Here is a 15,950-nt window from a genome sequence, read left to right on the forward strand (position 1 = left end):
CTCTATCTTAAAAAGAAACTTTCATCTCTAATCAGACTTTCCCTGTTGCCTAGGCTGCTGGCCAGAGGCACAACCATCTCCCTTCCCCTCCAGCCTAGAGAATAAAGGCCGGAGGGAGTGGCTTGAGCAGGGAACAGATCATTTTTCTATATAATTACAGCTTATGTGTGTATATAGTACTTTGACCAAGAACCCTTTTCTCTACAACAAACCTGGGAGGTAGGTGGTGAGGGGAGGGGAAGGACTCAGATGTAAAACTGACCTGGCCAAACTGCTCTGTCCTTTATTTCTTTATCTGTAAAATGAAGAAGTTTGAATTATAAGGCACCAAAGGCCCCTTCCACCTCTCAGCCCATTAGCCTGTGAAGTGCCTTTTACCAGAAACAGACTCAGAGGGGTTGTGGCTTGTCCAGGGTCAAACAACTCTAGTGTCAGAGCCCACACTGGCTTTGGAAGAGGAAGCCTTAAAAATCTGACCTTCGGGGTCAGTGAAATTCCCTGTGCGATATATGGGGTGTCCCAAAAGTCTCAGTACAGTTGGGGATTCATTGAAGCTTAAAACTATCGTAAGACTGGGGACTCCCTGTTGGGCTGGGGCAGGGATTTCTCTTTGCTGGAGAAGTGACTAAGCCTCAAGCAGTCCATTAACCTGAAGGAGGCTGAACTAGATCCCTATCCCTTCACTCAAGGTCACCATGGGGGTCTTTGGATAGCCTGCAGAGTGTTAGTGAACTGCAATGGGGGAAAAATAATCATCTTCATTATCCTCCATCATGGCTTTTCCTTCAGTTAGTTTGAAACTATTCTAAGACTGATCCCTGACCCAGAAGGTCGAGAACCACAGTGGCAAATGATGTCAGATGCTGTGGCCCCTTCCTCATCCACCTGCCCTCCAGGCTGATTTCATCCCAGGGCAGTGACTGTAACTCTCCTCCCCCCTGGGAACTAAGCAGGCTTTCACCAGCAGTCAGGCTCCCGGCCAGCCTCCTAGTGACTCCCATGCCTGCCTCCTCTCTTCCTGTGGCAGCGACAGCCAGGACACTGAAGAAAGGCCACCAAGCTGCTCTGAGAAGCGCCCTAGGGTCCTGCAGGGGAGATCCTGGTCAGATCTCTTCCACCAGGCCAGGGGTCCGACCGTGTCGCCGCTTCCCCCACGAATACGAGTCCCTCTCTCCAGGGTTCACTGCTATTCGGTTGAGCCCACGTGTTTTAGCTGGGCCGGATAGGCCAGCTAAGAGCTCCACTACCTCCGGTTAGGCCGAAGTATAAGCCCGTTGGGGAGAGGGGCCGGGCGCCCAGTCTGTGCCTGCAGCACCTCGGGGGCCAGCCGCACCTACCCCGCGGTCCAGCAGACGGCGCTGGCGAGGCGCCTTGGGCTCTGGCTCCGCCCCTCTCGCTCAGCGCTGGGTCCGCGGAGCTCCCCAAGCGCGTTCGGAAATGACCTAACCGGAGACGCTGGATCAAGCTGAATGCTGGCTGCGGCTCCTGACCGAAGAAGTGCACTATGTCCTTGCTGATCCGGCGTCCGTGGGCGGCGGGAAGATAGGGACGGTCTCGGCCCGGCAGGTGGGTGGTGGCCCCAGCGGGAGTTCCTTCCTCCGACCCTTGTCCGGCCGCCGGCGCTGCTTCCGCGCGCGTTTCCAGATGTTGCACCAGTGTTGGGGAATGGAGAGGATCGGGGTGTTGGAATGGGCAAACCCATTCCGGAGTTCCTTGGGAAACGGAAACCCCAAAGGCTAGAGATGGGGGACACTGCCCATAGCGGGGGCCCCAAACTGGAAGCCCCAGCCTTCTCTGGCTAGTGTTTCCCCTTCGCCCCCCAAAGTAAGAGTACACAGGCTGACGCCCTAGGAACCAGACCTGTTTGGAGGTACAGCCAGTGCCTGGCGCTGGGGAGGGAAGGAGAGCCAATCTGGCTTTGAGGGCCTCAGGAGAAAAGCTACCAAGAGTGGGGTTTGGGGCTCAAGTAACCACAGAGGTCCCATACACGGAAAGGGGGGCAGCGGACCCTTTGTGGGGGATCCGTTGCAAGGCCCTCTGGTTCAGAGCTCTGATGAGGGGCGGGCGAGGTGGTAGAGAGAGGCCTAAACCATCCCGAGCGGGACAAGCAGGACCTGTGGAGTCCAAGTATTGGAAGCCTAAGGAGTCGGTGGTACCAAGCTGAGGCCGTTCCTCAGGAGTGGGGGGTGAATCAGAAGCTTAGAATTGTGCTGAGCTCTGTGATTTGTGGTGCGTGGAGCGTGGCTGGGGCGGGGCTTTCAGGCTGAGGGGGAGTTACAGGTATCCGCCTAGATAACTATGTTGTTTGTCTAAGCTTCCGCGCCGCCACCGGCCAGGATGGTGAGCACCCCGAAAGCTAGCCTGGCCTCCGCCCATGAGCTCTGCCGCCCCTTCTGAGGCCCGGAGAATTATCTCAGTTCATCCTAAACCTCGTAACCTCTCATTTAAGAAATGGTAGATTGGAGCTTCCAGAAATGAGCGGCAGGGGCATTGGCCTTCCCAGCCTCTGCCTAGGGGCCAGGCCGGCAGAACTTCCATTTTTGTTTTGTTGTAAACAATCATGAGGTCAAGCAGCTTTGCTCCTGCTCACCTGAGGGTGGGCGTGACCTTAATTGAAGCCTGGTGAGCCGGAAAGCACTGGACTAGCCAGGAAGACTTGGGATTGGGGTCTCCCCAACCCTGGGCAATGCCTTTAACCCCCTGTCTCCGGGTGCCAAATCTGTAAAATGGGGTTGGTTGGCCTTGATGACCTCGAACATCCACATTAAAAGTCTTCCTCATGAAGGCCTTTTCTTACCCCTCAAATTTCCGTCCTTTCCTTCCCAGACTACCTTGTGTGTGTACAATTATTTACACTGCATATAGCGTTATATGTATTTCTAGCTTCCTTCCTCACTAGAATTTAAGCTCATTGGTAAGTAGAGGTTATTCCCTTCGTTGTACTTGTATCCACACACATAGTAGGATTTAGTAGCTGTTGGGTGCCTCACTGATCTCTCCTCATCCCCCCTTCAGGTGCTGCCAGCTCTCCCTGCCCCTCAGCTGGGGGTGGCTGGGCAGTCATGGGTGAACCAAGCCGGGAAGAGTATGAAATTAAGTCCTTCGATGCTGAGACCCAGAGGTTACTGAAGACTGCCCTCAAAGGTGAGAAGGAAGTGGGATGGATGAGCAGGAACAGGGATTGGGCTCTGTACCAGGGCAGACCTTCTTAATCTTATCTTAATCCCCTCTTAATCACCCAGGCAAAGAAATGGAGCCCGGAGTCCTGGTTTCAACGCTTTAATTCTCTACTTATTAGTGAATTTAAAGCCATAAGGTCTTGGATTGGGAACGAGAGCATGCTCATTCTAGATCTGAACAGTTTTAGCCTCCACTCCAAGTCTCCTTTGGTGCTTCATGGTGCCATGGAGCTGACCCTAATTTGCTGAAGGACATCCCAGCAGAGCCAGGCCACCGACTCAGACTCATAGAATAGAAACTTCTCTAACCCTGGTACCTGGTACATCAGACACTTAACAAATGCTTGTTGACTGTCTGATAGGAGAGGGTTGGCCACCAGGGGCCTAACTTTTTTTTGCCACATAACTCATAATACCATAAAATTCAACAATTAATAAACACCCCTCCCCATCTACTCATAAAACTTGGGGCTGAAGTGATCTGCTTTAATAGAGGAAGTACTGACTTGGCTGAAATCATGTAATCATGAAATCATGTAAGCAGGGCTTGTGCCATGTTGCTGTCTCCTTTTCTCAAACATGAGTTTCCAAGAAGGTGGTTTTTAAAACTCAAAAGAACAGGGGCAACTGGATGGTTCAGTGTACAGAGTGCCAGGCATTGAGACAGGAGGACCTGGGTTCAAATGTGGCCTGATACTTCCTAGCTGTGTGACCCTGGACAAATCACTTTAACCCCAATTTCTTGGCCCTTACCAGAACTGATACTTATTGCATCTAAGACAGAGGAAAGGATTTGGAAAACAAAAGCCAAAAAAGAAAAGCTACTAGAGAAATTTAAGCCAGCATTTTAAAGGGGGGAATAATGTGCTTTATAATCCAGTGTGAAGATAACCATAATCTCAGCAGGTATGCCAACAGAACATGCATAAGTTCTCCTAAGACCTTGAATACTAATGGGTCTGGGATCTGTCCAAGGGCCAGCCAAGAAGCAGATCTGTATGAACTTCTAACATGGACCAATAAACTTTTTAACCACGCTACCTCAAAGGCTACAACCCAAGTCAAAGAAAAGGAAGTGATTTTTACCAATGAAGTAGCATCCATACCAAAGGAATCTTGAGTTTTTGTTTTTATAGCCTCATTAAGTGACCCAGAATCCTGGTAGATAAAAGAGAAGACAGTGCCTGATCTTGATGCCTTTATAGCCTTACCCTTGGCTTTTGCCATAACGTACCCATCTCTCCATACACCTCCTCTTCCCCCTTTTCTTAAAATGAGACCTTCAATGACAAAAGGTCCAGTGTCTCATCCATAGAAGAGACAGCATGCAATATAAGGATTTCAAAGGGCTTAACATTATTTCACTGGATCCTCAAAACCACCCTGTGAGGCAGGGGTACAGAGAGGAAAGCTGAGGCACCCAGAGGCTAGGGGATTTGCCCAGGGTCACACAGCTGGTTCTCAAGGCAGGACTGGAACTCCAAAGCCAACACTCTATGTCCTGGGGCACTCAGCAGCTACCCCATGGCAGGGCTCCCGGGTACTGGGCATGTTACAGATAGGAAGATCACCTGTTAGTGGACTACCTCTCTTAACCCTCATCCTTAGAACCTGGTGCTGTGGATTTGGAGAAAGTGGCCAATGTGATTGTGGACCAATCCCTGAAAGACTGCGTGTTCAGCAAGGAAGCTGGACGCATCTGCTACACCATCATTCAGGTCTTGGGGTGGGGAGAGCCCTTGGGGCTGTTGGGGTGCCGGGGAGTTGCCCTACAAAGAGGCTCTAAGGAATGGACAGAGGCCTCCAGGCTAGCTGAGGGAAGGCAGGAAAGCAGCTTCCAAAGGCCCCTTGCAGAAACCTTTCTGCCCTGAGACCTCAGTGTCCCCAGCAAAGTGTCAGGGTAGGAGCTGAGGGAAGACCAAGGAAGGGAGGATTTCAGCAGCAGCCATCCTGGGAAAAGCCCCCACATACCCTGGCTCACCTCACCTTCCCTGGGTCACAGGCAGAGAGCAAGCAAGCCAGCCAGAGTGTCTTCCGTCGGGGCCTCCTCAATCGACTGCAGCAGGAGTACCAGGCCCGGGAGCAGCTCCGAGCCCGATCCCTGCAGGGCTGGGTCTGCTATGTCACCTTCATCTGCAACATCTTTGACTACCTGAGGGTGAGGCCAGTGAGAAGCACCCACTTCCTCTGCCCCTGTGGCACCTCCGCTCTAAAGCAAACCATGCTATTTTCAGGGCTATGGCCATGGCTCCTGCCTCACCCTGATCAAGGGAAGGTTAGGCTAACAGAGCTGGAGGCAGAGGCCTTGGGAATTTTCTGAGGCTCTGCAGCCCTGTGCTCTTGGCACTAAGGGCTCTTGCCCCAAACTTGATATTCAGGTGGTCTCTGCCAGGTCTGCTTCATGCTAGTCTCCATCTATGATCTTCCAGCACAGGGTTGTTTCTAGTAGAATCGGGGAATGGGACCATCTGAACCTACTAACACCGGTACTTGGGTCCCTCCTTCATCAGGTGAACAACATGCCTATGATGGCATTGGTCAACCCTGTCTTTGACTGCCTTTTCCGACTGGCACAGCCGGACAGCCTGCACGAGGAAGAGGAGGTGAGGGGGGAAAGAAGTGCTGCATGCAAGAACTGCCAAGAGAGCAGGGAGAACGGGTCTCCTCTCAGGAAGCTAAGGTTTTGTTGACAGGACTTTGAAATTTGCTCTTTAACAGAATGGTACCAGGGTCAAGACCCCCCAGGGCAGAAAGCAAACAAATTGGGAAGGAAGGCAGAAGGAGAGAAGGATTTAGGTCACTAGAAAGAGTAGCAGGAGCCACCCAACTAAGGAGAATTAATCTTATGGGAAAGGGCAGAGCCCTGGTGTGGAAGCATGGATGAGATGAGGGATCATAAGGTCCCAGAAATGGAATTAGGCAGAGAGGGATAAGGGTGACTGGGGCATGAAAAACTGGGGAATCCCTCTCTAACTCCTTCAGGTGGACTGCCTGGTGTTGCAACTGCACCGAATTGGTGAGCAGCTGGAGAAAATGAATGGGCAGAGGATGGATGAGCTGTTTGGTTTGCTGCGTGATGGCTTCCTGCTTCAGGATGGGCTCAGCTCCCTGTCCCAGCTCTTGCTCCTAGAGCTTATTGAATTCCGGGCTGCTGGTTGGAGGACTACCCCTGCTGCCCAGAAATATTATTACAGTGAGGTTTCAGACTAGGCTGCCCCAATCGAGGTCCATTCACCAGCACCTTAGGCTTCTTTCTACACATTACTCACCCTTACTAAGACAGCCCCAGGCTTAGGCTCACACACCTGAATTTATATTCAAAGATTTCTCTATTCCAATCTGTCTGCTACTAGGGGTACTCCCCAACTTCAGACTCTGGGCTTACATCAGTCTGGCCCTAAGTAACTTTCTTCCTGTCCCCTACTCACTTAATTCAGCACTTCTGATCTTTTTAACTTCTCCAGAAGGGTGACAGAAAGCAGCATCCTGGCCCACTGCATTGCACTTCAACTACAGAGAAGCACAGATAGAGTTAGAAGGAACCTCAGAAGACAATGAGCTCAACTCCCTCACTTTACAGATAAGGAAACTGAGTTAAATGATTTGCTCAGGGGTTACAGAGATCCATTAAGTGTCTGAAACAGCATTCAAACCTAGGTCTTCTTGATTTTGAGACCGACGCACCATCTAGAACACCCAACTCAACTGAGTTGGGCTATTTCTCCAACAGACTTAAGTACATTATCTAGATACCTCAGTTTCCTGATTTATAAAATGGAGACTCAGATTAAGATGCTTTGATATCTTCATAGGATAAAACATGAAAGGGAAAAATCTAAGTCAGATAATTGAACTGGGGTCTAGTCTTTGAATTACCTGCATGAAAGGGAGGTTTCTAAAGATGAGGTTGTGCCAGGTAAAGAGGCCAAGGCACCAGAGCATAAGGAGTATGCTAGAAACTGGGTTTATTGCTTTTTATAATTTTTGTACAAAAATGACTTGGGGAAACAAGGGTATTTTATCCAGACAAGTTTTAATGAGCTGCTGACCAAAACACTGGTTCAGTGTGGGATTTAAAAATATATAAACATATACATGTAATTTATTATGAACCAGTGTAGGATTTTTCTAGTAAACCTTTTCTAAAAGTGAACACTGCTTCTTCTTTTTTTTCCCCAAAACCCAAAGGCTCAGCTAGAGCTGAGGCAATGGAAATAGCTTTACTGAGCTCATGTGCAGAGCCCAAGCATGTGTTCTTCCTCTGAATGGAAGTTAAATGGGACAAGTGTGTGTGTGTGTGGGGGGTGGCTCCCAGGATGGCACAGCTTGAGTGATTTGAGTGATTCCCCATTCACATGCCACCCCACCCTTTTACCTGCCTGTTACCAACAGGAATCAAATGGATGTTTTACTCTTAATTTCTGGCAAGTCCAGTTGATGGTGACAAGGGGGAATCTTGAAGGGGCTGCATTTTAAGCTCCCACTACTCCAACCTGAAGCCTGCCTTGTTGGTGCCCCCAGCCCCCAATAGTAAAAATCAATGACCTTCCTCTACTCAGATTGACCTTTCCAGCAGCAGAGGGGTAGAAGGCTGTGATGCTGCCCAACTCTCACCTTGTGGCTCCAGCCTTCCTACCCACTACCACCATCGGTAGTGGGCAAAGGCTCTGTTAGCCTCTGCCATCTTGTGCAGGTCATGTTTCTTCTTGACCACAGGGCCTTGGTTGTGGAAGGCTTCCAGTAATTCATGAGACAGTTTTTCTGGCATTAGCATTCTCCGGGGCTTCTTCTCCCGGCATTCCTGAATCATCCATTTCATGGCCAGGAAGCGTCTGCGCTTGTCACTCAGTGGGGCTGGGACCTATTTTGAAAGAGTTGAGGGGAAAGTGGTGAGATGAAAAAAGCCAAGAAAGATGCTGAGGGAAGAGCTGGGTTTGCCACAGGCAAAGAGCCTGGGGGATGCCTGATCTAAGAGAAGCCAAAGCAACAAAAATTTAATGTCTATTATTTACTGAATAAGCATTTATTAGGTACCTCCTATATATCAGGTACAAAAATAATAGTCCCTTCCCTCAAGAAGCCAGTGTGCTATTGGTTGGCAATGATCCATATACCCATCACATAACTGAATACAAACCATGTACACAGTAAGTCAGGGGAAGAATTCCCTGCCAAATGACCTTTGAGTTAGGAGGGGCTAAAGAGCCTAAGGAACAGAGATGAAGGGGAAGAGCAAAAGCATAGAGGGGAGATGGGCTGCAGACTAGGAACCATAAACAGGCAAGTATGAAACAATTCCAGAGTGTGAAAGGATGAAACCTAGAGAACAGCAGCAGCAGCAAACCATCCCCCCCCACAAATCACACCATTTGGGAGGAACTAAACAACTGGTCTTCTTTAGACTAAACTTTCTGAAAAGAATTATGTCTGCATTTGTCTCCCCTCATTTTGTATGTGGACACAAAAAACTGCACAATGACTTATAGCAGGCATCCCTGAAAAACCTTCAGTCATTTCAGACCATGGAGCAACCACAAGGACCCCCCATTCCCTCCTCCTCACCTGATAAAAGTGACCACCTTTAAGGATGCTGACCAGGCCAAGGACAGGCTGACAGTTGTCTAGGGCCTGATGGAAGATGGTGTAGGGGTTGCACTCGATGGTCTCCCTCTCCTCAGCAGGGGCTGCGTGGTATTTCTGAAATTGCTTTCTCTTGAGAATTTCCAGAGTCTGGAGCAGAAATGTAACGAGAGCCTCTGAAATTCCCAGAAGGGTTCATTAGCCTGGCTTAACTGAAAACTTGTGATTTTCTTGGACCTTTCACTATCTCACTTGGTCCTTTCTCTATCTCAGTTTATCTCTAGTCTCTCCCTCCTCTCTTCCCCACTAAATATCCCCCTCCCCACTTAGAGCTGTGCCAACTTAAAAGCCCTTTCCTAAAGATGCTCTGAACTGAGACACTCAGTCTATTCTGGTAACAGTTTGTGGTTACTGTTCACACCCACCCCCCCACCCCCCCATCCTGGTGCCAAGTACACTAATGTTTCCTTTGGAACTGGGCTGAAGGAATCAGGGGAAAAAGGGACAAAAGAGGAAAATAGGGAGGGACAGGGAATGTCACCTTTACCTCAGTCATCAGGGATCTGGCCAGTATTTTGTTTCCTCCTTTCATCATCATGTTGGTGAATTTACTTCAAGGAGAAAAGCAAAATATTCAAGCCTCTAATAGAACACACTTGTTTTAGACCCTCCCTAGAAATGGTCATTGACCACTGAGAGAAGAGAGGATCTTCTGATCTAACCTGATCATTGGGTCCTCAAACAAAGAGCTTGTCTTTGACGGTGGGGGAGCCTTGAAGACCTGTGTGGTTCTGAGATCCCGATCAAATTTCTCCTCTTCAGTCAACTCCTCTAGGGGCTTAAGGTAGAAGTCTTTGTCAAGTTGAGGTTCTTTATAATTAGCATCGTATCGGCTCCATCTCACCTGGATCAGTCTGGAAATAAGAAGTCATAAGATGGAAGAATTTAGAGCTAAAAATAACTCAAAATCATTGAATTCAAATCATTCTGCAGGTGAGGAGAATAAGGACTAGAATTTACTTGCCCATAGTTGGGCAAAAAGTAGGATGAGGCAGAATTGGGCTGTAAGATCAGGTCCCCAATTCCAAATTTGGCTTGGCTTTTTTGGTTTACTGTGCCTTAATGAATGCCAGAAGACTAAATGTGAGGCCAACTGAATTTAAGCAAAAGAAATTCTAGCTATCTAACCTCAGGGTGTGGCCCTCACACTAAAATAAACTAAAAAATCCCTAGTGATAGTGAGACATCATTCCATTCTAGAAGTACAAAATATTTCCCCTACTCCCAAAGCACAAACAGATCAGTAACCAAATCAAGGTTCCAATCCCACATTTGCTGCCTTTCTGTAGTTTTGAGCACATTCCTTAACCTATCTGGGCCTCAGTTTCCTCATCTGTAAAATAAGGGGGCTAGACTAGATTGGTTAACTAGTCAATAAACACTTAAATGCTTTCCATGTACCAAGTAGTGAAATGGCCTCCAAGGTTCCTTAAACTCTCCATTTATGATTTCATAATATTCCCTGTTGCCCCCTTTTAGGGCCTTGGGTAAAGGAGGGTTCCTGGCATCTCAGAGAATCAAAGAAACATTAGAGCTGCCTTAGATATGTGTGGTTTCAGGATCCTATTCAAGGGTCTGTTCACTCAGCTCTTACAAAAGTTTGCAGTAGAAAAGTCTCCATCAAGCTGGGATTCTCCGTCATTGAGGCCACAGTATCAACCTTTATTTTGTAGATAAAAAAACTAAGGGGTAAGAGGTGATCTGTCATAGGAAGGTAAAGCAGCTGCATGGTGTGTAATGTAGAAAACTCTGGCCCTGGACTCGGAGAAGAACTGAGTTTAACTTCAGCCTCAGGCACTAACTTATGATTCAAGATAAATCATTAAACTTGCTTAACTCTATTTCCTCAACTGTAAAATGAAGATAATAAAAACACCTACATCCCAAGGTTGTGAGGATCAAAAAAGACTCCTATATATTTTTTGCCTTGCATTATTCTATTTACTTTTATTACTATAAATGTTTTAAAGTACACATGTGCAAAATTTCCCAGGGAAGTCATTCAAACCAAAATATATATGCACATATACACATATATAAAGAGTGCATGATATACAGTAAAATGCAATTTATTCTATATAAAACAGTTAACATATATAGGGATCAGTAAAGTCCTGGCAAAACATCCCCTGATTTTTTTTTAACTCTTACCTTCCGTCCTGGAGTCAATACTGTGTATTGGCTCCAAGGCAGAAGAATGGTAAGGGCTAGGCAATGGGGGTCAAGTGACTTGCCTAGGGTCACAAAGCTGGGAAGTGTCTGAGGTCAGATTTGAACCTAGAACCTCCCATCTCTAGGCCTGGCTCTCAATCCACTGAGCTACCCAGCTGCCCCCACCCTTATTTTTTTTGGAGCAGACCCTAGATCCATTCCAGGACATCCTCTGGGTCCTTGATGGTCCTAGCCTACTCCATCCGGAGGCCTTCACTGACTGCAGGTATTTGACAATGGCAGGCACTGTTTCCTATGGGTCCCTTCCCAGTGGTAGTATTATTTAGCCTCCTCAAATAAAAGAGATGTATATTTTGTCTTCAGTCTTATCCTGGGAAAATATAGTTTTGAGTAGGGATCTTTTTTGGGATTTGTTTTTAAAGAAAAACACCGTAAGAAGGTTGCATTTTTTCCATTGGGAGGAAAAATTAAAGAAACAAAAATATATGAAGTGGCTGTGTGATCTTGGACAAGTCGCCTCTCCTCCACTTCCTTACTTGTAAAAGGGCGGGAGTGGGAGTGGAGAAGGGCTGCATGATCCCCAAAGTTCCTGGCCTCCTATCAACCCTGTTTCACACACCTGCCCCTAGGCTGGATCGTACTAAGCAAGGCCTCCCAGGTCCCATTCGCCCCAAGGCCAGGTTGCACTAAGCAGATCTGGAAAGAGTCTGGGGTGAAAGAAAAGTCTTAGCTTGCTCTCCCACCAACCCCAACGCAGGTCGACCAGGGCTAGGCTGCCCGCCTCCTCGCCCAAGCACAAAAGACAGGTCCGTTCACTCTCCGCCCTGGCTCCCCCGACGCTGGTGTTCTCACCCTGGTAACGCTCGGAGAGTATTCCGCACCCTGGGCCCCAAACCCCAGAAGAAAGACGCCGAGTGGACCAAGGGGAGAGCCATCTTGGCTGGTTCTAGGACCCCACAAGACGGGAAGGAATGCCTGCTGCATTGCCTGAGCCGATTTGAGAATTCTCGCGATCTTTTATTGTCCCCGCCCCCATCAGCTGTTTAACATAAAATCCAGACTAGTCCAATCCAACTGAAGGATGATTTATTAGGAGCTGGTCTTGCTTTAGGAGTCGACCTGGAAGCTACGGGAGAACCGAGTTCAAGTGTTACCTTTTACACATTCTGCTTATGGAACTCTAGACAAATCATAACTTACTCCCTCTTCCCCCCTCCCCCATCTTAACTCTCTCCAATCTTCCTCCTTTGATTTAATGGCATTGTTCTCTTTGATGTTCCTCTGACAAAACTTCCATCGATTTACTCCAAACATTTTCTTGATTGTCCCCTATGACTAGAATGCCATCCCTCCTCATCTCTTGTCTCTTCCTTGAAATCCCAGCTAATATCCCTCCTCTCTACCTTCTACTGGATACTGGAAGCCTTCAACACCACTTAGTTCTAGTGTCTTTCCTCTATTGATTATTTCCTGTTCATCCTGTTCCTATAAACACCCAATTACTTCAAATCCTATGAAGTGGTTTAATTATACTTTCTAACCCCACACAATCCAATTTCTTCCCTTATTCCACTGAAACCACTACCAGTTATCTCTTAGTTGCCAAATCCAATGGCCTCTTTTCTAGCCTGATTCTCTTTGACCTTTGATCACTTTCTCCTCCTGGATACTTCTTTCTTTAAGTTTTCTGAACCCTAGTCTATCCTGGTTCTCCTATCTATCTGACAGTTCCTTCTCTGTCTCCTTTGCTGGATCCTCTTCCAGACCCTGGCCTCTAAAAGTAAATGTCCCTTGGGGTTCTGCCCTCAGCCCTTTCTCTTCTCTCTCTAAACTACTTCTCTTGGTGATCACAACAACTACTATGGATTTAATTACCATCTCTATGCTGATGGTTCTCAAATCTTCCCATCCTGCTCTAACCTCCCTAATAACATCATTGCCTTTCAGGCTTCTTGAACTAGATGTCTTATTAGACAACTCAGCATTTTCAAAATAACTCATTAACTTTCCTCCTAAACTCTTTCCATCTCTTAAATTCTTCATTACAGTAGAGAGCAACACTATCCTTCTAGTCCCTCAGGCTCAAAACCTAGAAGTCATCTTGGATTCCTCACTATCTCATCCCCCTCAATCCAATGTTGCCAAAGTTTGCAACATGTCTATCAAATATACCCTTCTCTCTTCTGACATTGCCACTACTTTGGTGCAGTTCCTCTTTACCCCATGCTTGGAATATTGCAATAGGCTGATGGCAGATCAGCTTGCCTCAAACCTTTCCCCATTCCAATCCCTCCTCTGTTTAGCCTCTAAAGTGATTTTCCTTAAGCACAGGTTGGATCCTACCCAGTAAACTCCACTGACTTCCTATTGCTTCCAAGAGCAAATACAAAATGCTATTTGGCATTCAAAACCCATTATAAGCTAGCCTCTTCAAACCTTTCCATTCTTCTTGTACCTTATTCTTCCACATGTACCTGTACTCTTCCATCTAGGAACATTGGCTTCCTTGCTGTTGCATGAACAATCATTCTGTGTTTGAATTCCAGGCATTTTCTCTGGTATCCCATGCCTGGAATACTTTTCTGTCTTTTTCTCTTCATCCTGGCTTCACTGGCATTTTTCTTGCTTCAACTAAAATCCTATCTTTCCTAGTCCCTCAATTCAAATGTCTTCGCTCTGGTGATTATTTCCTATTTATCCTATATATAGCTTGCTTTAGGGCAACTAAGTAGCATAGTGGAGAGAGAGCTGGGCATGGAATCAGGAAGACTCATCTTCCTAAGTTTGAATCTGGCCTCAGATATTTCCTAGCTATGTGACCCTGGACAAGACTATTAACCCTATTTGCCTCATTTTCTTCATCTATAAACTGACCTGGAGGAAATGGCAAACCACTCCAATATCTTTGCCAAGAAACCCCAAATGGGGTCCAAGAAGAGTTGGACTCCTGAAGAACAATAAAATAGCTTGAGTATTGTGAGATTTAAAATAGGAAGCCCATAAACTGTAGTGAGTTAAAATGGTGGAAGATAATAATTGTGATAGATATAAGAGAGGGTAAGTAAATTTGACTGCAGAAAATATGTTTCACTATAGTGTCTTGGTTTTTAAATCAAATATAAGGTGGTCGCCAGGGAAATAGTCCCAATTATTCAAATACCCAAGTCAACTGGGTTTTATAGAGATTTTTAATTAATAATATAATAAGGAATTAGAGAAAGAGTAGGAAAGGAATAATTATGAAGGGCCTCAAGCCAATATGGCCTAGACCTGAGTCTTAAGAGAGAATCAGTCAGTCAGTCTTTTAATACTCACCACAAGGTCTGCCTAAACAAGGATTCTAGTGACACCAGGCCAGCTCCATCTCAGCTGACTTCATCAGAGAGAGCTCCAGCGAGACCTCCTTAGAGATTGTCCTCCAAGAGCTTCCCTTCTCCAGAGCCTCTCTCAAGAGATTCTTCCCAAGTGATCCTCATCAGAGATCCTCCAAAAGGATTTCTCCAAAAGGATATATCCAAAAGGATTCTGCTTTTTCTTATATAGGGGTTTTTCTTCCATGTCACCTCCCCTAAGTCCCTACATCTACCAATCACTGTAGACGCTTTCCAAAGGACTGCCCATCTAAATTCCTGCTAAGTCGACCAATCTCCTCAGTAAGTCTGAATCAGAAAAAATGCTGCTGTCTACCAATCTCTTCAGTAAGTCTGAACAGAGAAAACACAGCTGAGTCAACTAATCTCATCAAGAGAAAATTTGCCCGACCCTTTTAGGTACCTAGCATCCCATTGTATCAATTCTAAAAACAGGCTTAGCTCAAAGAACTCCTTGCCTTATTATAAGCATGGGTCCAAGTACTTTCATTGTTTAGCAAGGAGTTTTCTCTCCTAAAGCAGTCTTAAGTATGGGTAGAGTAGGGGTCCTCCCATAGCAAGGAGTTTTCTCCCCTAAAGCAGTCTTAAGTACGGGTGGAGTAGAGGTCCTCCCATTTCTGATCCTGGCGAGTTCTCACATCAAAATGGGGAATGTTTCTCAATAGGGAATTTGTTCCAATTAAGAATTCCCTGATGGGGAAATTTTTAACATTCACAAGTCTGAGAGATTTCAAGATTTACAGTATATATATATGTTTGTATGTTGTCTTCCTTGTTAGATTGGGAGCTCCTTGAGGGCAAGGACTCTTTTGCTTCTTTTTGTACCCCTATCACTTAGCATACAATGCCTGACACCTAGTAAGCACTTAATACATGCTCGTTGATTGATGGATTTAAGAAAGCTTTGCTGTTTTTCAGAGAGCGACTCTAAAACTACACATTTCGAAGGAGAATGCCAACTTGCATTTGTCAAAGAAGTCGAATTTCCTCACTTGGCAGTTTCCTATAATAGTGAACTTAACAGGTCTTAGCCCTTGTCCCAGTGAGTACTCAGTTTTGTGTCAAGAAAGTTTCGCTTAACTGGGGAACAGGAACAAAGCAACCCTTTCCCACTAGGACCTACCCTCCATTGAAAATGGGGGTGGGGAGTATAAAAGGTAATTTGAGGAGAGATTAGCAACTAGAAGGATTAGAAAGGGCTTCCTCTTCCTGGCAGGAATTCAGAAGAGAATCAGTAGGACTTGAAACTAGCTATAACTCACAAAGCAGTGTAAGAGAAAATAAGCTCCGAAAGGGACTGAGTGAGGTGTTGCATTTTATTCCAGAGACATTAAGTAGCCCCTAAGCATTCTTGAGCTCCAGGATGACTGGGTCAGACTTTAACTGTAGGAATGATTCTGGGGCAGACGGTCTGGAGAAAGGAGAGACCAGAGAGAAGTAGGGGAGACCACCTGGAGGATTGATGGGATGGTCTGGGAGAGAGGAGGACTAGAGTGAGGGGCATTTAGAATCAAGCCCTGGAAGTACGAGAAAGAAGCTTCCGCCACCCCGCTCCAGGCCTTCTTCGTCCAGCATTCGCAAAAGTCAG

The 15,950-nt window shown here is 46.7% G+C and overlaps 2 protein-coding genes across 2 annotated transcripts; one reads left to right on the forward strand and one right to left on the reverse strand.

Annotated features, from left to right (window-relative positions):
* The first annotated feature begins 1,429 nt into the window (after positions 1–1,429).
* On the forward strand, positions 1,430–7,332 carry MIF4GD (MIF4G domain containing). The gene is made up of 6 exons (XM_001377708.5): positions 1,430–1,566; positions 3,016–3,144; positions 4,788–4,897; positions 5,182–5,337; positions 5,690–5,782; positions 6,162–7,332. Exons 2-6 carry the CDS (start codon positions 3,063–3,065, stop codon positions 6,387–6,389), a joined length of 669 nt encoding a protein of 222 aa, XP_001377745.2. The 5' UTR covers positions 1,430–1,566; positions 3,016–3,062; the 3' UTR covers positions 6,390–7,332.
* Positions 7,196–12,008, reverse strand: MRPS7 (mitochondrial ribosomal protein S7). The gene is made up of 5 exons (XM_001377723.4): positions 11,844–12,008; positions 9,482–9,673; positions 9,307–9,370; positions 8,742–8,909; positions 7,196–8,040 (listed from the first exon to the last, which is right to left on the reverse strand). The coding sequence occupies exons 1-5, from the start codon at positions 11,924–11,926 to the stop codon at positions 7,819–7,821; spliced, it is 729 nt and encodes a 242-aa protein (XP_001377760.1). The 5' UTR covers positions 11,927–12,008; the 3' UTR covers positions 7,196–7,818.
* Between the last annotated feature and the right edge of the window lie 3,942 nt (positions 12,009–15,950).

This window comes from Monodelphis domestica, chromosome 2 (genome assembly GCF_027887165.1).
Source record: "Monodelphis domestica isolate mMonDom1 chromosome 2, mMonDom1.pri, whole genome shotgun sequence".
NCBI classification, from domain to species: domain Eukaryota; kingdom Metazoa; phylum Chordata; class Mammalia; order Didelphimorphia; family Didelphidae; genus Monodelphis; species Monodelphis domestica.

Bases quoted from the DNA above. Each gene is read 5' to 3' on its own strand.
- MIF4GD (XM_001377708.5), top strand. From the start codon at position 3,063: ATGGGTGAACCAAGCCGGGAAGAGTATGAAATTAAGTCCTTCGATGCT. The intron at 4,898-5,181 runs GTCTTGGGGTGG...CCTGGGTCACAG, and splicing joins TCTGCTACACCATCATTCAG to GCAGAGAGCAAGCAAGCCAG. The intron at 5,783-6,161 runs GTGAGGGGGGAA...TAACTCCTTCAG, and splicing joins GCCTGCACGAGGAAGAGGAG to GTGGACTGCCTGGTGTTGCA.
- MRPS7 (XM_001377723.4), bottom strand. From the start codon at position 11,926: ATGGCTCTCCCCTTGGTCCACTCGGCGTCTTTCTTCTGGGGTTTGGGG. The intron at 9,674-11,843 runs GTGAGAACACCA...TCTTATTTCCAG, and splicing joins ACTCTCCGAGCGTTACCAGG to ACTGATCCAGGTGAGATGGA. The intron at 9,371-9,481 runs GTTAGATCAGAA...TTCTCCTTGAAG, and splicing joins TTTGAGGACCCAATGATCAG to TAAATTCACCAACATGATGA.